The sequence below is a fragment of the Danio aesculapii genome, chromosome 12, assembly GCF_903798145.1.
Source record: "Danio aesculapii chromosome 12, fDanAes4.1, whole genome shotgun sequence".
NCBI classification, from domain to species: Eukaryota; Metazoa; Chordata; class Actinopteri; order Cypriniformes; family Danionidae; genus Danio; species Danio aesculapii.
This window is the reverse complement of record NC_079446.1, coordinates 11,739,666-11,763,147: the sequence shown is the minus strand read 5'-3', so window position 1 is coordinate 11,763,147 and position 23,482 is coordinate 11,739,666. Positions and strand designations below refer to the sequence as shown.

General features: G+C 35.8%; 1 protein-coding gene across 1 annotated transcript in view; it reads left to right on the top strand.

The window, feature by feature from the left end:
• Positions 1-19,459, top strand: part of slc4a1b (solute carrier family 4 member 1b (Diego blood group)) — a 34,792-nt gene extending 15,333 nt beyond the window's left edge. Inside the window, exons 9-17 of the mRNA XM_056469416.1 lie at positions 1,800-1,948; positions 2,042-2,236; positions 9,705-9,953; positions 12,672-12,761; positions 12,966-13,132; positions 16,037-16,278; positions 16,367-16,536; positions 16,629-16,802; positions 18,872-19,459. Of these exons, the coding sequence (XP_056325391.1) occupies positions 1,800-1,948; positions 2,042-2,236; positions 9,705-9,953; positions 12,672-12,761; positions 12,966-13,132; positions 16,037-16,278; positions 16,367-16,536; positions 16,629-16,802; positions 18,872-18,952 (1,517 nt within the window). The 3' untranslated portion in view covers positions 18,953-19,459. The remainder of the gene's footprint in view (positions 1-1,799; positions 1,949-2,041; positions 2,237-9,704; positions 9,954-12,671; positions 12,762-12,965; positions 13,133-16,036; positions 16,279-16,366; positions 16,537-16,628; positions 16,803-18,871) is intronic.
• The last annotated feature ends 4,023 nt before the right edge of the window (positions 19,460-23,482 follow it).

Genomic DNA, 23,482 nt, shown 5'->3' with positions numbered 1-23,482 from the left:
ACATGAGGTGTACCTGAGGTGATCATTTACTATTTTTCCATCCAAAAATGCCAATGAACTTTATGCACAAAACTGGAATATTACATAAAAGACACCGCAGCACAGATGCTCTTGACAGTTCTGGAGGTCATTAATAATATAATAACACTAATAGTGAAATGGTTCAGGCATTTTAAAATGACCAAAAAACAGTTCAGATCTTTTACAGTGTGCTCAGCCTGCTGGTTTGTCCATTCACACACATTTTCATCATCACATGATCTCTTATAACAACATCACATGACCTTTTTAATGTGCATATTGGAATTTGTGCAGGAAAAGTGTTTCCATCGTAGTTTATGTGCATCTTTTCTTATCGAATAAAAAGTTTATCCTACTCAGTTATGTGCATACGTTTTTTTATGCGCATTTTCAAAATATATGTGCATCTTGGCGTTTCCATCAACTGTTTTTTATGCGCATATCCAAAATGCGCATAAAAATAGGTGGACGGAAACGTAGCTAAAGGAAGTTTTCTGTTGTTCAGCTGCAAGAAATAGAAACCGTTTCTGAAATATAAATTTTAGGTGTTGGTTAGGATAAAAACTCCTTTAATATGGAAAATATTCCTTCCATCGTGTGTCTATGCTTTTATTTAGAACACGATTTAAATCAGCCTTTAGGCTCGACAGTCAGGCACTCTGCTGTTGGTATCCTCAATCTGGCAACCTGCGCTTGTGTGTTTTGAACCAGATGTGTAATACCTAGTTCAACCACTGGGTGTCAAACTTACATACTGCACCTTTAATAATATTATATAAGTGTGTTTGAACATTAAGCACTGTAATAAAAACTACAAAATATTTTGATTTACTACATTTGAATTTTAAACAGCATATTTTTATTTAAAAAATTTTATTTGATAAAATGCTTAAATTCTATAACTCAGAAACCCAGTAGTTTGTATGATTGTGTACTGCTGTCGTAAAAAAAAAAATAAAATGTTTAGTTTCATACGTTACCTCAATATTTCAGTGTTAAAAGTCACTTTCAGTATATGTGAATATTAATTATATTGCCTTCAAATTATCAGATGAATAAACAAATAACAAATTCTAAAACTCAGAAATTTACCACAAACTGGAACAAAGTTGCAATTTTGAAGTTGCAATTTTACAGTCTAATACCTAATATGCAGTAGCTAGATAAAAAAAGCTGTTCTTTAAGAAAAACTATTGAGTTTTGTTACCCATGTGGAATTAATGTTTACAAATTCAATGATATATAATGTGGCAGAAATTAAGTTTTTATTTGACTCTTAGCTGATTAGTAGGCCCACACAGAATCTGCGTGCAGAAATCTGCAGATTTTTAGCCCATCATTGAGTCTGTTTATTTAGTCATGTGTAAATGTGTGTAATTTATATTTATTCAGTTTTTAAATTATTTTAAATAATATTACCGACTAATCTGAAAATGTTCATATGATGTACCTACAATACAGTTTGTAAAGTAATCATTTCTGTCTTTTAGTACATATATGGTAGATATATTATATGAGAGACTTGCTTTGTTTACCTAATAAATGAATGAAATTTTATGAAATTTTAACATAATAAGTTTTTCAGTTACGATACACCCAAAATCATTCTGCATAAATCTTCAGATTTTAAAAATAAATAGCAGAAATAGCAAAAAATATCCACAGATTCTGTCTGGCCCTACTGATTTGTTACAGCAAAATCAAGACTTGAAATTGGAAAATCAGCAAAATCAAAACTCATCTTATAAATTTTAGTTTGGCTCTTACTTTTGTCATAGCTGATAAGGTGGATAACATGATGGGAGTGTCAGAGCTGATGATCTCCACTTCATTTCTGGGCATTATCTTCTGCCTGATTGCTGCTCAACCTGTACTAGTTATCGGCTTTTCTGGGCCACTGCTGGTGTTTGAAGAGGCCTTTTTTAATGTGAGTTTTTCTCTCTCTTTCTGACATACATACAGTGTAATTGCTGGTCAGTGCTTTCAAATTCTCCCATCATGCTTTTCCTCCTGGTTGTAGTTCTGTAAGTCTCAGGGCATTGAGTACATCGTAGGCCGAGTGTGGGTGGGCGTTTGGCTGGTGGTCATCGTGTTGGGGATTGTTGCATTAGAAGGAAGCTTCCTGGTTCGCTACATCTCCCGCTTCACTCAAGAGATCTTCTCCATCCTCATCTCCCTCATCTTCATCTATGAGACATTTGCCAAACTTCAAAAGGTACATGCTTTATTTGATTTGTTTAATATTTAATTTATTTAGCAGTTTCAGCAAACGTCACTTTATTTTCATCAGTCATCCTTGGGTTGATTTTATACATGCTATGGTGCATGATAAAAGTTCATTGCATTTTAAAGGTGCCATAGAATGAAAACCTGAATATACCTAGGCGGAGATGACAAATAAGATTACAGTAAAAAGCAATGACATACTCTGAGTCTCAAACACTATTGTTTCCCTGTTCTCACATAAATACAGTGAGTGTAAAATCATTGTGGAACACAGGCCAATCTGAACAAAACACAGACTCTGACGATCCACGCGGCATCATTAATATGCAGACTTCATTTTATTGGCCAAAACATTTGTTGTGATAGTGGTATTGCAATAATAAATTTTTTGTTAATTTTTGATAAATACTTTAGGTTTGTTCAAGCCTTGTATTAAACATACTATGTATGTGGGACTCTTATTTTGAAAATAAATATCTTAGAATTTTAATTGATGATACACTTTCTTTTAGTTCTCACATTCAGCAATTGTTGAAAAAATTAAAAGTGATTTTAGGCTTCTACTTTAGATTTAAGAACTGCCTTTCCTTTGATGCTAAAAAGAAGCTGGTTGATGCAACATTTATGTCGATATTGGACTACGGTGATGTTATCTATATGCATGCTTCATCTCAAAGTCTGCATGCATTCAATACTGTTTACCATGGTGCACTAAGATTTCTAACTAATTTTAAATCCCTTACTTATCGTTGTGTGCTGTATACTAGGATAGGTTGGTCTGCTTTGTCCATTCGTAGGCTCAAGCATTGGCATATCCTTGTTTACAAATCTATACTTGGTTTACTCCCATCATATCTACAGAATTACATTTGTAAAAAGCCTGTTCTTAACTATCGCCTTCGGTCACAAGATATTTATTTACTGTCTGTTCCTAAAGTGTGGACTGAGATGGGGCAAAAAGGCTTTTAAGTACGCACCACCTATTGCATGGAATAGTTTGCAAACACGGTTGCAGTTCAAAAAATTTATTTCACCTAATGCTTTTGAAAAAACTTTAAAAGATTTAGAAGTTTAAACACAGGTTTGTAGATGTTTTGAATAGTTTTTCAGTGTAATTCATGTTAACTGTTAATTGTTTTTTGTTTGTTGTCTGTTAGACCCATGTGACATGTATACTGCCTAATCTTGGCCAGGACGCTCTTGTAAAAGAGATTTTTAATCTCAAAGTGTCTTTCCTGGTAAAATAAAGGTTATAATAATAATAATAATTTTGTATCATTCAGCTCTTAATGTGATTTTTCTTAAGCGACAGGACACCAATAAACTTTATAACACTTATCTGTTGAGATTAATTTCAGCTTGTGTTTTCATATATGTTAAAGCTTCAAAATATAACTCTAAATACATTTCTGTCAGTCCCTTTTGTCAAATATAATTATACATTCAAAGGCCACTTTAATAGATACACCTGTCCAACTGCTCGTTGACACAAATGTCTAGTCAGCCAATCACATGGCAGCAATACAATGCATTTAGGCATGTAGACATGGTCAAGAGGATCTACTGCAGTTCAAACCGAGCATCAGAATGGGGAAGAAAGGTGATTTAAGTGACTTTGAACATGACATGGTTGCTGCTGCGAGACGGGCTGGTCTGAGTATTTCAGAATCTGCTGATCTACTGGGATTTTCACGCACAACCATCTCTAGGGTTTACAGAGAATGGTCTGAAAAAGAGAAAATATCCAGTGAGCGGCAGTTCTGTGGACGCAAATGCCTTGTTGATGCCAGAGGTCAGAGGAGAATGGCCAGACTGGTTTAAGCTGATAGAAAGGCAACAGTAACTCAATTAAATCATTACAACCAAGGTATGTAGAAGAGGATCTCTGAACGCACAACACGTTCAAGCTTGAGGCGGATGGCCTACAGCAGCAAAAGACCACACCGGGGGCTACTCCTGTCAACTAAGAACAGGAAACTGAGGCCACAATTCACACAGGCTCACCAAAATTGGACAATAGAAGATTGGAAAAACATTGCCTGGTCTGATGTTACTTCTTGTAACTTCTCAATCCAATAGAGCACCTTTGGGATGTGGTGGAACTGGAAGATTCGGATCATGTATGTGCCGCGGACAAATCTGCAGCAACTGCGTGATGCTATCATGTCAATATGGATCAAAATCTCTGAGGAATATTTCCAGTACCTTGTTGAATCTATGACATGAAGGATTAAAGCAGTTCTGAAGGCGAAAGTGGGTCCAACACTGTACTAATAAGGTGTACCTAATAAAGTAACAGGTGATTGTAATTTAAACTAATTTCATCCACAACACAACTCAGGAGCAAACTAGTGTACTCCGGTTGCATAAAGATATCTCACTCACTCCTAGCTAGAAAAGACAACTGAAGTTATTAAGGCGTTTATTCAGTTTGTTCAAATTATTTCTGACAAATGAAGAATGATTATTTTGCATGTGTTTATTTCAGAGTATATCATGCTGTGTTCTGGGAGAGGGGGTGGTATTCAGGCACTGACAAAGAGCAGAGCTCATTAAAGGTGCAGTAGGTGATCTGCCAAAATGCTATCTATTTAGCATAATATCTTTGAAAACACAGTCCCTTCCCTGCCATCCAAAGCCATGCCTCTTGATATCATTAACACGCACCTTAAAGATGACAGTAGACACCCCACTAGATCATGTCGTTTGCCAGTTAAAAAACATTATAGTACTTTAGAATACTACAATTCCAAATGGAATACTGTATTATATCCATCACGTTTTCAGTTGTGTAGCAAGCAAATCTTGTCATAGTGTGCATTATTTCATACATGCAAGAACCGCTGGTCTTACTCTCTCACGTGCTTTGTACTAAAGCGACTACTGTATGCTTAGTGGTTGCAGGAATTACACTTATTACTAAGCCATACTTACATGCTATTTCAGACCGAATATTCAAACTATATAGGGAGAGCGTCACAAGTTGTCATTGTTCAAAAATGAACCAATGTGATATGAATATAAAACCAACTTTACCGCAGTAAAGCAGGCTAGGCGGAATAACATTATTTACTGATGTTTTGTTGTTAAACTAAATAAAAATCTACATTATCGATGCTGTAAAAGGTCCCTTATGAAATTGAAAATAGACACAGCAATTTTTTGCCAGAAGATTTTAGTGGCTGAACAACACTTCAGTGCATATAACCCATTCATAACACAACACAATCTACATCAGCTTTGCATGACTAAAATAGTTTTAAAACATAACATTAACTGTCTAACAGAAATACTTCAGCCAACTCATCCTTCCTCCAGTGCGCAAAAGTAAGTCCAATATTGTTTCAGGATTTCAAAAAGTTTTGATTAATCATTTGTTTTTACCACTCTCTCTCTCTCTCTCTCTCTCTCTCTCGTGTGCATGCGTGCAAACCAGATCTGCGTGAACAGGTGCGCAGATGTACAAATCTACATTTGTTGACAGACAGATTGGACTACTTATAAGAATTACGGGAATTGTCGGCCTGACAAATTTTAATTGGACGAACATTTCTTATTTTATGCCTTACCCAGAATATTAAATACATATAAATACATTTACTAATAGAATGTGAAGATACTTTTAACTAGCACAACAAAAAATTTACCTGAAGACAATCACCTATTGCACCTTTAATATTGTGAAATATGTCAAAGTAATTTAAAATTAATAATCAAAATAAAGACAAGTTACAGAGTTAGAACCAACATAGTGCATGACCTGGTGAATATCAACAATGACTGATGCATTAAGCAGCTGTTTTAGTCTCTATAAATGTCTTTTTGAAGCTTTTTTTTTTATTTTAAAGTAGACTTGAATTCACATTTATGAAGAAATAGAAATCATGTTTGTTGCTCACTCACAGTTAGCTCTAAGCCTCTGGGCCCTATGCACTCTGTCATCCATTCTCCCCATCACTGACGCCCTTGTCGATCAAACAGACTCCCGGTGAAAGGTCAAATGCACGGTTTTAGCCTTAGGCACTCACTTAAACAACCTGTAATTACCCAAAACATTTTAGCAAGAACATTGCAATGATAGCACACATCTAGAACAGCCTGTAAAAAACACCAAAAAATGCATCAATTTTCCACCCCATTCATTCCCAATATTGAACAAAACACACATACAGAGGGAAAAAACACTCTCCTCACTGAAGAAGTAGTATCCAAATTTTGGTTACCTTTTGTCGGGTTAACGTTGGAGCTCGCTGTCCTGATTCAGCATGTAGATTCGCTGTCAGGTGTCAGCTAAAGAGGTCACTCTGATTGGTTATTTAGCAATAAATCAAAGTGTGGGAACAAAAACTTAACATAGTGATGTAGCAAGTAAACAATTCAAGTCAAAGAACACAAAGAAGCGGGTCAAGTATATGCAAATGATATGAATTCTTAGATTATCAGACGTATTTGGACGAGCGAATCTCATCATGTTTGCTGACAAGTACTGGGATAATGGTACTAAATGCTGCTTTGTTTACTTTGTATGTGCATGTCAGAAGTTCAGTTTCGTTTTGTTGTATGAGAAAACAGATTTCTGCCACTCGCGAGTGCGAAAAGGCAAATCCTCTCGTGCAGGCGCAGAACGCACACTTTTGAATCAGTCAGCTGACGTCTGATTGGTGTGTTTACATGCAGCTGTTTGGTCCAGATAACACAGGACGTGAACCAATGCTTGGTGACAACACAGCTGTTTTTTGTCTATGTTAGTTTTTTAGCATTGGCTTGGTGTGCCACAGCCTTAAGCAGGCTCAGGTAACCCCACTGCTTAAGAAACCAGTGCTAAACAATGAGGTAAACAACTGACCAATCTTCCAAAACACTGGAAAGGGTTATTTTCAAAGAGATTTCTTACTCAGAATAATCTGCTGGATCCAATCCAATCAGGTGTCAAAAGTGGCCATTCCACTGAAACTGCATTACACTCACTTACTGAAGCCCTGTGAATTGCCAAAACAGGTTCCCAATCGTCAAATCTTCTTCTACTGAACCTGTCTACTGCCGATACATTAGATGATGTATAGATTCTCCTATACTGTCTCTCCTCAATGGCATTGCCCATTAGTCTTAACATAGTAGTCTTACCTCAACAGTGAGTTTTCTGGGTTGCGTGGAGGGGAGAGGTGTTCCTCAAGGATCAGTTCTCAGATCCCTTCTCTTTTCAGTTTACACCACATTGATGGGACCTGTTGTCTGATCACATGTTTTTTCTTACCACTGATATGTTAATGACACGCAGCGTCTACTTTTTATTTCAGCCTTGTGATCAAATGTGGGCTGCATGAATCTCACAATGCCTAGAAGATATCTTAGCATTGATGAAAATTCATCACCAACAGCTTAATCTGGCATTACCTGCAGCTCTAGCTGTATGACATCATTTTACCATCCAGCTAGAATTCATTCATTCATTCATTCATTCATTTTCGGCTTAGTCCCTTTATTAATCTGAGATTGCCACTGCAGAATGAACCGGCAACTTATCCAGCATATGTTTTACGCAGCAGATGCCATTCCAGCTGCAAACCATCACTAGGCAACACACACACACACACACACACACACTCATACACTACAATCAATTTTAGCATACCCAATTCACCTGTACCACATGTCTTTGGACTTGGGGGAACCGGAGCACCCGGAGGAAACCCACGCCAACACGGGGAGAACATGCAAACTCCACAAAGAAATGGCAACTGACCCAGCCGAGGCTCAAACCAGCGACCTTCTAGCTGTGAGGCGAATGTGCTATCCACTGCGCCTCGAGCAATCTTTGATGATCAGCTGTCTTTCAAGGATGACATTACAAACACAGCACAATCATGCAGGTTTGCACAACATCAGGAAGGTCAGATACTTCATCGCTGATCATCCTGCAAAAATTCTACACAATTTCTTGGCTAGATTACTGTAACTCTCTTTTGGCTACATGCACATCACGCCTCTCTTCATCTCCATGGACTGCGCCAGTCAAAGCTTGCATCAAGTTCTATTCATTGATGACTGCTTACAAAAAAAGCCACCAGTTCTTTACAATCGTACCTCCACTTGCCTCTTCAAGTCTACACCCCCTCCAAGATACCATCTCCGTATACAAGATTATCAGAGGCTCTAAATCACTTTTCATTCACTGTTCCTCACTGTTCTCACACAAACTACTCATTTGCTGGGAACATTCAAACTGAAAACTCATCTCTTCTGCAGGCACTTGACTATAATAAAAAAAACCTTTTCTCTCTTATTTTTTCTAAACACAAGTAGCGCTTGTGTGTATTGCCTCTCTATAATGAGTCACTTAATGCCTTTTACAATTATACGTCACTTTGGATAAAAGCCATCTGCTAAATGTTCGAATGTAATGTTAATAGCAACCACTCATACCACCGTAACAACTGCAAGTAACACACCAACAACCACTCTAAGCACCTTGGTGACAACAGTATCATTGAGCCAGCCAGTGGCTTACTTTTTTTTTTTTTTTTGGCCAGAGGAGAAATGGTCATGCCCAACTGAGCCCGGTTAGTCTCAAGGTTTTTTTTTCCTTCACTTTCGTCATTTGGTGAAGTTTGTTCATCGCCACTATCACCACTAGCTTGTTTGGTTGTGACTTGTGGAACTGCGCATCAAACTGATCTAAACTGAACTTCAACTCTGAAAACTGGACTGACACAGTTTCAATTTACTAGAATTTCTATGTTAAGCTGCTTTGACACTTAAATTTTTTAATTATTATTTAATTTGTATTATTATTTTTTTCAGAAATTGGAAATATTGACAATATTACGAATTTGTTTTTAAATTTAGAGCAGCTAATATTAGCAATAGCACTGTTTTCGTGATGGGTTATGTGCACACAGACTTTTAATTTTTAGCCAAACAACCCTAGGGCTTCTGGTGACCTGTCTTTCCATTTCAAAATTGTCACATTTAAGATTCTGATTTCTTTAAAAATCATTGATCTTTACTGCCTGTTAGATATATGATTTGAAGTGGGTCTCAGATCGAACAAGAAGCACTGCAATAAATTTCATTTTCCCCATGTCTTTAAAATATGACTGTTTATTTTACCACAGTATTTTCAATGGAATTTCTGTGCTAGCCTGTTGCTACTGATGTAGTGATTACAACGGTCTTTCATCTTGTTTTACACTTGAACAACTAAATTAATGCTTAAGTCTATTTAACTGAATGTAATGTAATTAACATTCAATGTGTTACATGCTGTAAAAACAACTTTATGAAATTGAAAATAGTCACATTAAGCTTTTACCGCAAGTTTGTCATTGGCTTTAAAGCTGTGCATAGAGCTCATTGTAGATATTGTACATTTTTAATTTGTCTTGTAAAATACTAAATTATTTAACTATATTTTATACTATAAAATACCTTCCTCTGTGTTTCATGCTTCATTCCAGATTTTCAGAGAACATCCACTTACCCTGAATTATGAGCATTTAAACACTAGTGTTGAGGACCCCTGGCACTCAGTTGTCAGCTATCAGAAAATCTTGGATAATGCCACAGGCAATGTGTCTGTCGTGAGGACTGTTGAACATCAAGCTTATCCCAACACTGCCCTTCTGTCTATGTGTCTCATGTTCGGCTGTTTCTCCATAGCATACTACCTACGCATGTTCAAGAATGGAAAATTCTTGCCAGGCAAGGTAAACATGAAATATATCATCAAAATATGTACAAAAATTCTTGAATTGAGGAAATAGGTTATTAATTATTACATTTGATAATGTTTTTTGAGTCTCTTAAATTAAAGCTCTTAAGGTCATAATATTAACATTTTATTTTGACAAGATTGATTCTGACTTTCATTATTTAACTAGTGATAAAAAGGTTCCCATTACATGTGAAGAGCTTGTACAAAGCTTAAATTCAAGATCTCCACTGACTTCCTACAGTAGGTTTTTAAAGCCCACAGACTGATACTTACGTGAAAGACTTTTTTCATGTTCACAGTGTGTTCGGAAAGTATTCATAACGCTTCACTTTTTCCACATTTTTTATGTTACAGCCTTATTTCAGAATGGATTAAACTCATTGATTTCCCCAAAATTCTACACACAATACCCCATAATGACAATGTGAAAAGATTTTTTTAAATTGTTGCAAATTTATTAAAATTAAAAGGTATTCACAGCCTTTGCTCAATACTTCATTGATGCAACTTTGGCAGCAATTACAGCTCAATTGCTCAAGCTCTATCAGGTTGGGTGGGAAGCGACAGTGTACAGCCATTTTCAGATCTCTCCCGAGATGTTCAATAGGATTTGGGTCTGTGCTCTGGCTGGGCCACTCAAGGACATTCACCGAGTTGTTGTAAAGCCACTCCATTGATATTTTGACAGTGTGCTTTGGGTAATTGTCCTGCTGGAAGATGAACCATCGCCCCAGTCTGAGGTTAAGAGCACTCTGAAGCAGGTTTTCATTCAGGATGTCTCTGTACATTGCTGCATTCATCTTTCCCTCTGTCTCAACTAGTCTTCCAGTTCCTGCTGCAGAAAAACTTCCCCACAGCATGATGCTGCCACCACCATGCTTCTCTGTAGGGATGGTATTAGCCTGGTGATGAGCGGTGACCTGGTTTTCTCTAAGCCAGCTCTAGGAAGAGTCCTGGTGGTTCTAAACATCTTCCACTTATGGATGATGGAGGCCACTGTACTTAATGGAACTTTCAGAGCAGCAGAAATTTTTCTGTAATCTTCCCCAGCCTTGTGCCTCGAGACAATCCTGTCTCGGAGGTCTACAGACAATTCCTTTGTCTTCATGCTTGATTTGTGCTTTGACATGCATTATCAACCTTATACAGACCTTATATAGACAGGTGTATGGCTTTTCAAATCATGTCCAATCAACTGAATTTACCAAAGGTGCATTTCAATTAAGCTGCTGAAACATCTCAAGAATGATCAGTGCAAACAGAATGTACAATAAACAATTTCAAAAAATCTTCTTTCACATTGTCATTATGGGGTATTGTGTGTTGAATGTTGAGGAAATAAATGAATTTGATCCATTCTGGAAAAACGCCAAAACAAAAAAAATTGGAAAAAGTGAAGCGCTATGAACACTTTCCGGATGCACTGTATTTTCCATCAGTTTATCATAGTTTTGGATGTTTGTTCTCAGTATGGTGCTGCCATTGTGTTTAAAAAAAAAAAAAACAAGCAAGGAACAAACAAGAACTTCTCCTTGAGCAGAGATGCCCAAACTAGGGCCCATGGTACCCTTTGATTTAGCCCGCCATTCCATCTGAGAAGAGAGGGAGAATGATGGGAAGGTTAAGGCCAATACCTTCAACAGAGCTCGTCACTTCTAATTTTAACGTAACTCTTTGTTTGTTTGTTTAATTGTTGAGATAAAAAAAAAATCAAATGAAAATACATTTTTCAATTAAATTTTGTGCATGAATCGGATTTAAAAAACTTTAAGGACCCTCACCGAGCAAATCAAGTGTATTCAATGTATTCAGCATAATAAATGGAATTGTTTGTTTTTATTGTAAGAAGTTCATTGTAAAATGTAAAAAAAATATATATATACAGTTGAAGTCAGAATTATTAGCCCCCCTGAATTATTAGCCCCTGTTTTCCCCCCAATTTTACAAAACAGAAGATTTTTTTCAGCACATTACTAAACATTTAATAATGAGTTTTAATAACTCATTTGTAATAACTGATTCATTTAATCTTTGCCATGATGACAGTAAATGATATTTGAAAAATATGTAGCGTAAAAGCGCTAATAATATTCACCTTAAAATGGTTTATAAAAAATAAAAACTGCTTTTATTCTAGCTCAAATAAAACAAATAAGACTTTCCACCGAAGAAAAATATTATCAGACTGTGACAATTTCTTTGCTCTGTTAAAAATCATTTAGGAAATATAAAATATATATATATATATATATATATATATATATATATATATATATATATATATATATTTAAAGGGGGCTAATAATTCTTCAAATGTATATGTAATTATTAATACGATTAAAGCATTTTTAAATATTAAGAAATTACCATATAAAAGTTTGGTTTATTTAACTTAGGCCCACCAATCTCAAACAAGTTTGTTTTTTGGCTGTTCATAAGAAAAGTTTGGGCACCCCTGACCTTGAGGATATCTTGGTTGCAGTTCATTTAATGGCCACCAGTGGCACTAATAAAACAAGTGTTTCTGAATTCTACAGTACATAAAGTACCTTTAATCATGAAATAACATGACAGATATATGCAAGTTATATTCAGAAATTGTATTTTAAATAACTTATTTCAACACTATGCATTAAAATATGTAGTAGCACGAAAGTTGTAACATACTTATTCAGTGAAAAGTTAATGTAAAGATTTGTTTGATGCATAGATTCGACGTTTGCTTGGTGACTTTGGAGTTCCCATTGCAATTTTCCTCATGGTTGCCATTGATATCAACATTGAGGATACATACACTCAGGTATGTGTGTAGTTTAGTATTTGTAATCATTTATTAAATTTATTCACGTTAATTAAAACCTAAAAACGTATTATTCATTGTTATTTTAGATTTTTTGGCTTTTATTTTGGGTTCATTTAGGTTGCTGATTGGTTGCATTTATAGACGGCACCAATTCAGATACAATTCTGTTACTGTCTTGACCTCTGACCTTTGACTTCACAGAAACTGGTGGTGCCTAAGGGTCTTCAGGTGTCCAACCCTAGCATGCGGGGCTGGTTAATCAACCCTTTTGGTGAGCATAAGAGTTTTCCTGTGTGGATGATGTTCGCCTCTATTGTCCCTGCTATCTTGGTCTTCATCCTCATCTTCCTTGAGTCTCAGATCACCACGTGAGTGATGTTAACTGGTGGAAGATGATTTGGTAGAAGTTTTCTTCTCTATTAACTCTCCTACAGATTTTATTTTCTCAAAGAGAATGTGCCACACACACTTTTAAAAATATACATTCTTTATTATTTTAATATATTATGTAAATCATTTTAGATTATACTTACATATACTACATTCACATGGTAAATGTGACGTGGATATGGTAGCCTGGGTATCGGACTGGACTCATCCATGCTGCACGTCATACTTTTTTAATGCCTCACAAAGCAACTGACACACACTATACACTGGCATGTACAGTATGTACAGTTGAAGTCAGAATTATTAGCCCCCTTTGAATTTTTTTTTTCTTTTTTAAATATTTCACAAATGATGTTTAACAGACCAAGGAAATTTTCACAGTATATCTGATAATATTTTTTCTTCTGCAGAAAGTCTTATTTGTTTTATTTTGGCTAGAATAAAAGCAGTTTACATTTTTTTAAAGCCATTTTAAGATCAAAATTATTAGCCCCTTTCAGCTATATATATATATATATTCGATAGTCTACAGAACAAATCATTGTTATACAATAACTTGCCCAATTACCCTAACCTGCCTAGTTAGCCTAATTAACCTAGTTAAGCCTTTAAATGTCACTTTAAGCTGTATAGAAGTGTCTTGAAAAATATCTAGTCAAATATTATTTGTCATGGCAAAGATAAAATAAATCAGTTATTAGAAATGAGTTATTAAAACTATTTTGTTCAGAAATGTGTTGAAAAAATCTCTCCGTTAAACAGAAATTGAGGGAAAAATAAACGGGGGCTAATAATTCAGGGGGGCTAATAAACCTTCAACTGTATTTATTATAACTTCCACCTCCCCAAATTATTATTAATGTTGTTGTTTTTTATTATTATTATTATTATTATTATTAATATTATTATTATCAACATGAGTATATTATAGTTATCACATTTATCTGTCCACATTTTGATCTTTTAATATTATTATTATTAATTCATCATCATTATTATTATTATTATTGTTATATAGTTTTTTCTTATTATTCTTGCTGCATCTTATTTTCTACTTTTTTTCTTCCCTTTGTTTTCTTCTACTTCTTTTTCTGCCTTTTCTTCCCTTTCTTCTTCTATTTCTTCTCCTCTTAATCTTCTATTTCTTCTCTTTCCTCTTCTTCAACTTGCGAAGCAATTTAAGCACAGTAAATCCCAATAAATGAAGAGAACTCAAACCAACTGAGTATTGTAAAACCCAAAAAGTTACAGCAACTCAAACCGTTTGCAACAAACCGTGTGAGTTAAACTAACATTTTCAAAATAAGAGTCTCGCAAAATAAAAGCTTAGATAAACTTGAAAATAAGGGGAAGAATTGTCATTGTTGTAATCTCACTAAGAAACATTGTGGTCAATCGCTGGCGCTGCATGCCTGGGGTGTTCATATTAATGACCTTTTGTGGATCATTAGTTTCTGTGTTTTGTTCAGATTGGCCTGTTTTTCAATGGGATTTTACACTCATCAATTTACATGAGAGGGAAGTGTATGAGACTCAAAGTATGTCATTTCCATGCACTAAACTCTTATTATTCTACTATGCGAATATATATGTTCAGGTTTTCTTTCTATGGCACCTTTAAAAAATTTTAAACTGTTCAGTGAAAAGGTTCTTTGGGAAAACCAAAATATTACAGCATTACTAAACACCATGGGCGTTGCTAAGCCTATTTTAGGTGGGCTGTAGCTTAACTTTTGCAATTAGCTCATAAACTGTACACTAAATTATCATCTCAGTCCCCTTTAAATTTGATATGAAAATAGCGGAAGAATTCGGCTCCTCCCCATCTTTTGTTTTTCATTTGATCAGCGAACCACAGCTGTGGAGAGTGAAAGAACAAAGTGTGTTTATCGACAGATTACGAGAGTACTTAGGCCTATAATATCTGCCTATTTGCAGTTCTTTGCTATAAATACACTTGTATCACTTGTACCCCAATGTCATGGAGAAGCCATCGGGCTTCCCATCTACTGTTTCATCGATGCTCACCTCAAAATCACAGCTGTTTCCTCGAAAAAGTAGCTCTTATCGAACATTTCGCTATTTTAATTTTAAAATGAACTACCAATATAAAACACATTTTGCATGTGGCATTATCTATACCATACAGTCTTGCACAGAGAATGGTTGTAAAGAATGTACTAATTTTAAGTCACTGACAGAGATAGAAATATCATGTATTGTCTTCGTATTTATTATTGTGAATCAGATCATGAAATATGTGAAATAGCCTGTAGGTTTAATAATATATATTTAAATTTGCCGTTTAATTAGAAAAGTGTCAGTTTTATTTATTTAATACATAGAAATTTACTTAAATATAGAAAGTGTTTTTACTACGGTAAACAGGTGTGTTGAGCCTATTTGGCTCATTTAGAACTCAAATGGCTGTCTCTGTTTTTGCAGTACAGTTTTTTTTACCATATTAAACATTTTAACTTTTATAATTAAATTACTACTAATAAATGTTATATTAAGCTTAAAATATATATAAAAGCCAAAATTTCACTCAAACAATTTACAGTTATTTTAATGCACTGAAATTCATGCAGAGGGCAAAATACACCACTTTCAGTTCTGAAAATAAACCATGGCATGTTAAAATGACATGGAAGTGAGATTGTGTAATTTTACAAACGTGGCCACACCTTTAGACTGCAGCATGACAAACAATTTGACAAGCAGTTCTGTGGAACAGAAAATGAGTAGTTAGGTTAATGTAACAAACGAAGACAATTTAGAAAGAAATGATCCTACCAAACCTTTCTGTAGAACTAAAGAAATCCTCATTGCATGCCAGTTTATTTAAATGCAATCTTTCATTTGTCTCTTGTGTTTTCAAGGCTAATTGTAAGTAAACCAGAGAGAAAAATGGTCAAGGGTTCTGGCTTCCACATGGATCTTCTCATCCTGGTGAGCATGGGAGGTCTGAGTGCCTTTTTTGGCATTCCTTGGTTGAGTGCCGCCACCGTACGATCAGTATCTCATGCCAACGCTCTGACGGTCATGAGTAAGGGCCCAAAACCTGAGATTGAGAAGGTTTTGGAACAGAGAGTCAGTGGTGTAGTGGTGGCTTTGCTTGTTGGTATGTTAACATATATCTAACATTCACCTGTCTGCTACTTCCTAAAGGCTCATCAATAACATCTTCTCTCTTGCCTTATTGTTTGCAGGTCTTTCGATTCTCATGGAGCCCATATTAAAAATGATTCCTATCACAGCTCTGTTCGGAATCTTCCTCTACATGGGAATCACATCCCTGAATGGTATTCAGCTTTGGGATCGAATGCTGCTTCTTCTTATTCCCAAAAAGTATCACCCCAATGAACCCTATGCTACAAAAGTACGTGAAGAACTTCTCACATCTTCCATTAGAATACTTGACATTTTTCCTTGGTTCGCAAATTTGATGGTGGTCACTGTCTCCCTCTGCAGGTCAGCACCAGTAGGATGCACGTGTTCACTGCCATCCAAATGGTGTGTCTGGCAGTCCTCTGGATGGTGAAATCAAGCCCAGTGTCTCTGGCTCTACCATTCGTCCTCATACTCACCATCCCTCTGCGCATGTTCATGACCGGACGACTTTTCACAGAGCAAGATATGAAGTTTGTAAGTGGATCACTGACAGACAATTACTATTACAAGTTAGGGAAATAATCACAGCATTTTCGCTTCAGGTGAACTATTCATTTAAAGGGAAGCTGTTATGCAAAAATCACATTTATAAGGTGTTTAAGCACAGTTGTGTGGCACCAGTGTTTGAATATAGCCAGCGTATAAGGGTAAAAAATATAATTAATTGTATTTTTTATATTCACACTAGATAAAAACTGTCTGGAGAAACACTTTGATTCACATTTTCCCTTTTTTCATGTACATGGGAAAGCCCAGCCCATTAATGACAATCATTAACTCCCTCATTAACATAAACAGCCCTCAGTATGAAGCAGCCGTCTGCCATTAGACTTTTTTACACTGTACCGACTGAAGATAATGTCAGAGACGTAAGAGGCTACACTAGTCAGTGACATTTTCAGTTTTTCACAGAGATCATGTTTGTCCTGTTTTGAAGTCTGCCGATATGCTGACACTTAGGCATTTGTAACTCTACACTCTTTTGAAAAAAGCACAATATAATTTAAATTTAAAGTGACAGTCACCAAAACAGCCCAATCTGGATCAAAGCCTAAAAGGAACAGTTTAAACGAGTTATAAAATGAGTATTTTGAGCTAAAACTTTACATACACACTTTCAAGAGTTCACACTTAGCTGATGATTGATAATAAAGCTTGTTTGGCATGCTGTCCCGGGAGAGAGCCCTGAGCTTATGAGATCCTCGAGCCCTGGGCTCCCTTCTATTTGCAGGGCGAGAGGGGAGTTTGAGCTCAGGTAGATCTCGTTGAACTCCCGCTGGCTTATTTCTGGCTAATGACAGAAGTAGGATGGCTGAGGAGAGGTGTTCTCGCTAAGAGCTTGGCTATGGTATCAATTTGGTAAGTTCAATTTACTTAGGTTGCGTGTTTTTGGACTGTGGGAGGAAACCAGAGAACCTGGGTAAAACCCACGCGAGCACGGACAAGAAAACTCCGCACAGAAATGTCAATTGGTTAGAAGGAACCTTAATCGGGACTTTAACTTGCTGTGAGTCAACAGTGCTAATCACTGGGCTGCCGTGTCATCCATCTGGAAAGGAGGGGGAGTAGGGGTGGGTAGGGAGGCGTTCTTTAAGACGAAGATATTGAGATAAGAAAACTCTGGTTATTTATAGTGAGTTAGGAATCATCTGATTGGATAATTAATCGTGAGCTGATGTGGACCAGCTGAGAACAATCATAAGCACATGATCCTCTCGAAATTAGTGTATAAATAAACTTCACTTAGAGCAGGGGTTCCCAAACTTTTCAACCAGCGACGCCAAAAATACAATGCCAGTGACTCACGACCCCCAATATCCTCAGAGGTAGTTATAAAAAATATAATCCTTGCACACCTGCACACACATACCAATAGGCCCAAATCTATTCATAATTTAATTTGAAGAATGCCACCCGGAGACCATCCCCCATGTTCATTTGTGGCCTGTATTTATTTTTGATATATATATGAGTGCAGTAAAGTTGTTAGAAAGTTTAACCTGGTGCCATAAAATCAGTAGGTTGTGTCTTTAATAAAACGTAATCACCTGAGGGGTCGCATAAAATTAGCTATTTTAATTAACTACTATAACTATTAACTACTATTTTTTTCTTCTGTGGGTTATCGATAAAATATGATAATTCTAATAGTTTAATAAAATGAGTTCCCCAAGCGACCCCCACTCATTGCCCCGCGACCCCTAGGGGGTCTTGACCCCCACTTTGAGACCCCCACAACTGCTCTAGAGCATGGGTGACCAACCCTGTTCCTGGAGATCTACCTTCCTGCAGATTTCAGTTGCAACCCATATCAAACACACCTGCCTGTGACTATCAAGTGCTGTTCAAGTCCTAAGTAATTGGTTCGTGTGTGATAGTCAGGATTGGAGCTGAACTCTGTAGGAAGGTAAATCTCCAGGAACAGAGTTGAGCACCCCTGCTTTAGAGACACCAGAGATGTATTTTACATCTTGTAAAAAGGTGCATAAAAGGTCCTCTTTAACATGTCTTATTTTTTCATCTGCATTGTGTCTTCATTATAGCTTGACGGTGATGATTCCAAGGCAACATTTGAAGAGGAGCCAGGAGTGGATGTGTATTCTGAGACTCAAATGCCACTGTAATAAATTTGTCTACAACCAAACCCATTGTTGACAATGAACAGAATTCGAGACCAGGAAACATATGAAACATTTGACAATATATTGCCCAACTTTAATGCAGAAGTGGCAAAGTTCTCTGAGTTTTCTGTATGCAAAATGTAATAATGATGGTCCATTACAGTTCTTATTTAAAAGCACCGTTTGTAACTTTTGCACTATTCTATTGTATTATGAAGGTTTTTAAAGTGCACTTTTGCAGTAATGCCATAACATGTTTTAAGTTCCTCATACAACAGTTCTTAAAAGATTTTTTTAATTGGTGTGAAACACAATTGAATAACAAAAGAACCTTTTTTCACTGTAAAGAACCTTTTTGTGCAAAAAAAAGGTCCTACAGATATTAAAGGTTCTTTATGGGACCAAAGATGTCTATCAAAATTTGTATTCCTTATTTTTAACCTTTATTTTACATCATAAAAACATTGTACAAACAATTTCTTCTTCTTTGGGGAGTGTATTTGTCATTAAACCCGAAGAACTTATTTTTTGAAGAATGCATATATTTTGTGCTGATCAAATAAAATTTTACAAGTGTATTTTTTTTTAATTATTATTTTCTTGGGGGCTGTTTTATGTGGAAATGTACATAAAACATAAAGGAAAATATAAAAAATTGTATTGACAAAACAAATTTGTCTATAATGCGACGTATGCACTGGATGCTATTTCTATAGATATCTACAGTTGACACATAATCTTTTACTATGTATCTTGCAAAATATAGTATTCAGCCTAAAGTCCAATTGAAAGGCTTTACTGGATCATTTATGTTTACTGGGCAAGTTAGGTTAATTAGACTACAGTGGTTTGTTCTGTAGGCAATCAAAAGCACAAAGTGTTTAGCTATGATAATCAGCAAAAGGGTGTTAAGCTAAAAAAAATAGAAAGGGGCTGTTAGGAAAAGGGTAAAGCGCTGAAAATTCACATTTCCATATAAAATCTATAAAAATAAATCCTCCAGCATAACCAGTTGACTCTACTGAACATTCAAATTGGATCAGGTTCTATGTTCAGATGATGATGGGTTTGCTGCACACATGGATACAATCCCATGTCCACAGTTAAACATACTACAGAATCTTTAATGTTGCATAGTTTCATGCAGATACCCTAAACGTGTTGTTTAGCATCATGGAATATGAAATGCCAAGAGATAAAAAAAAAAACCTTACAGCTAATGCTAGAAGTCAAAATCAACACAAAAAGCCCAAGACCAATTGAGCAGGTCATTAAACCAGCATACAGCATTTAAGGTAAAATCTGTGTCTTTTTTGGGATGCAGCATTCTCTGATAGTAGGGGTCCGATTTTCCAAATATTATGTATGGTAAATAGATTCTATTCAAACAATGCTGTTCAGCTGATCATGTATTATAACTCCAAAGTTTCCCTTGGAACAAGTAATGTCTGATGCATTTATCTGGATAGTAAGGCTGTAAAAAAATATTGAGTAACTACAAGTACCTCTGTTTTAGAAAGTCTGCGGCTACTACAAGACACTCAGGGTTGGCCAAAAATACTTTAAAATGTATTTCAAAATAAATTGCCAAATATTTCAAGTTTAGGTGTAGAAGGAAGCATGAACTTTCTTCGTAAACCTTACATCAATAGTTTTATTGGATCAGTCACTTTACCATTAATCTGACTGTATAAATGGTGTGGTTTGGATGCTGGGATGTCTGATATCTTAATGAGGATGTTTAGGAAAAAGCACACAACACCAAGACAGGGGGAATTTAAAATGTTTAATCAAAGAGGAGAAACCGAGAAAACCTTCAATTTACTACCAAAGCTTTGCAAGATGCATTGATGAAAAATGTCACTGCAGAGTAAGAACATTAGACAAGTCGTCACCTTGGAATTATAAGGTTTTATCTGAGTTCTGAATGATTTTGAGATATTGAGCTTCAAAGTTTTTGCATTCTATATCCTCCTGAGACTCGAAGAAATTTTCTCTTTTTTTCTGTGAATTGCTACATCATTTGGGTTAAAAAAAAATTCTACAATTTAGAGTTTTTACATTTTGTTTTTATTTTTAATTTTACAGCATGTCCACTGTAGTGGACCACAGGACCATTTTAGTTCAAAATGATTGCCACTCAGACAACAAAACTGTACAGGATATGGCTGTGAAGAGATAATAATCCAATATTAATGTAACAAAAACTAAACAAAAGCCATTTTTTCCTTTTGTATTGAAATTCCTGAAACTGTTTAGTCTGAAAGAGAGCAGAACTCAAAAAAAAAAGGTGATGTTAATCCTAAACAAATTTAACATAAAAGGGATTTAAAACTGATTGTCAATCTCTAATTGTCTCTAATTGACTGATTGTCAGAGTCTAAATCAGATTCTCCCTCAACTATTTTATAAAGAATCCTCTCTGCTTCAGTTCTCCCAGCAACAACATGCAGTCATTAATTACATTAAGTAAAAATTACTAATCCTACTTTCAAATACTGTTTAGGACAGATAGTATGCGAATTGGGACGCAGCATATGTGTGTAACATTTGTTTGTTTTTTTATAAAAAGTCTTAAAATGTAAACAACTTATTTATAAAAAAACATCTCATAATGTAAATAAGTTGTCATTTAATAAGAATATGTCAATAACTCAATTTTGACAAAAATGTCAGATAGAACCTTATAATTCTAAGGTGACGAAGTATTTAACACTTTTTATTTATGAATGATTGATTTAATAAAACTATATTATACCTGTTGAAAAAAACATATTGTTGCTGAATAAAGAACATGGAAAATACAGTAAATTTCATTTGTATTGATCTTGATTTAAAGGAATGTTTCATGAAGTGATGTTACCAAATTTAAACTCTTTGGATGTATGAATAAGCAACATTTTTACTTTGGTTAAAATAAGTTTATAAGCAGGAGAACATGATCTGCACAAATGGATGGCTCTGTTTTCCAATGCTGTAGATTTGCTGTTGCAGAAAGGGGACATGGCTGTATGGAGGACATCATGCCAAAACTTTGATACCTTTTTTTTTAGATTAGATTAGATTCAACTTTATTGTCATTACACATGTACAAGTACAAGGCAACGAAATGCAGTTTTGGTCTAACCAGCAGTGCAATAGCAGCAAGTGCAGGATATAGGTATAAGTTATAAAGTGCAGTTATAGAAAAACTATGGTGATATTTACAGATGGATGTACTATGAACATTATATACAGGTTGTATTAGCTATGAACAGATTTACAATAAATGAATATATGTACAGGATACTATTAATAGCAGAAGTGTGCAGATAGATAAACATAATTACAAATGTCCATGTGCAGTGGGTATGTCCAGTTCAAATAAATGAATCAGTGCAATGAATATGTGCAAGTTTTAAATGTGTAAATGTTAAATAGTGCAGTGATTGTTAGGAGTATAAGTTAGAGGAGTGTGGGGGGTGTATTGGGGGGCAAAAGAGTCAGTGAGGGGCAGAGTTTAAAAGGGAGACAGCTCTGGGGAAAAAGCTGTCAGTGGTTTTTGTCCAGGGGAGCTTGAAGCGCCTGCCGGAAGGCAGGAGAGAAAACAGTCTGTGAGCAGGGTGAGACGTGTCCTTAAGAATACTGCGTGCTCGGCGGAGACAGTGTTTCTTCTGGATGTCCTCTATGGCTGGCAGTGTAGTCCCTGTGATGCGTTGTCGATAAACTTAACAATGGTGACAAAGTATATATCCAAATCTACAAAAAAGCTGGGTTAGGTTATTATCATAGAATGTTTTGAGTGGCCTGTTCAGTTCAGTCTCAATCTCGTGAAAAAATGTTGTAGTGGAATTTTAAGTAAGTTTATCAATAATCTGGAAGTTTTTCAAATGAGAATTGAGCAAAACGTTTTAGTTGACACAATAAGCTGTAAGAATTTATATCTTCTTTTAATTTTATGCTGAATTACAGGCCAACTGTTCACTATTATAATTCTCAATTTCTAAGGTCTGCACTGTTTTTTTTTTTCTTATATCTTGCTCTGCATATTGCATTTATCTCTTACAAGAAACAAAATGTGTGTCCCAACAAGTTATTACACATTTAATACCATTAAGCCATGTTTAGGCCCTATTATAAGACAATTCACATTTCATTTTCTTTTGGCTTAGTCCTTTTATTAATTATTATTTAATTTAATTATTTATTTATCAGGGGTCACCAGAGCGGAATGAACCGCCATAATAACCAGCATATATTTAATGCAGCAGATGCCCTTCCAGCTGCAACCCAACACTGGGAAACACCCACACACTCCTGCATTCACACTTTAGCTTATTCAATTCATCTATGGTGCACCTATGGTGGTGTCTTTGGACTGTGGGGGAAACCGGAGCACCCAGAGGAAACCCACGCCAACATGTGGAGAACATGCAAACTCCACACAGAAATGGCAACTACTCCAGCCAGGACTCGAGCCAGTGACCTTCTTGTCTTCTGGTTTTAGCTGGTCATCTGCCAGCCTGACTAGCTAAGAACATGCTAGAAATGGCA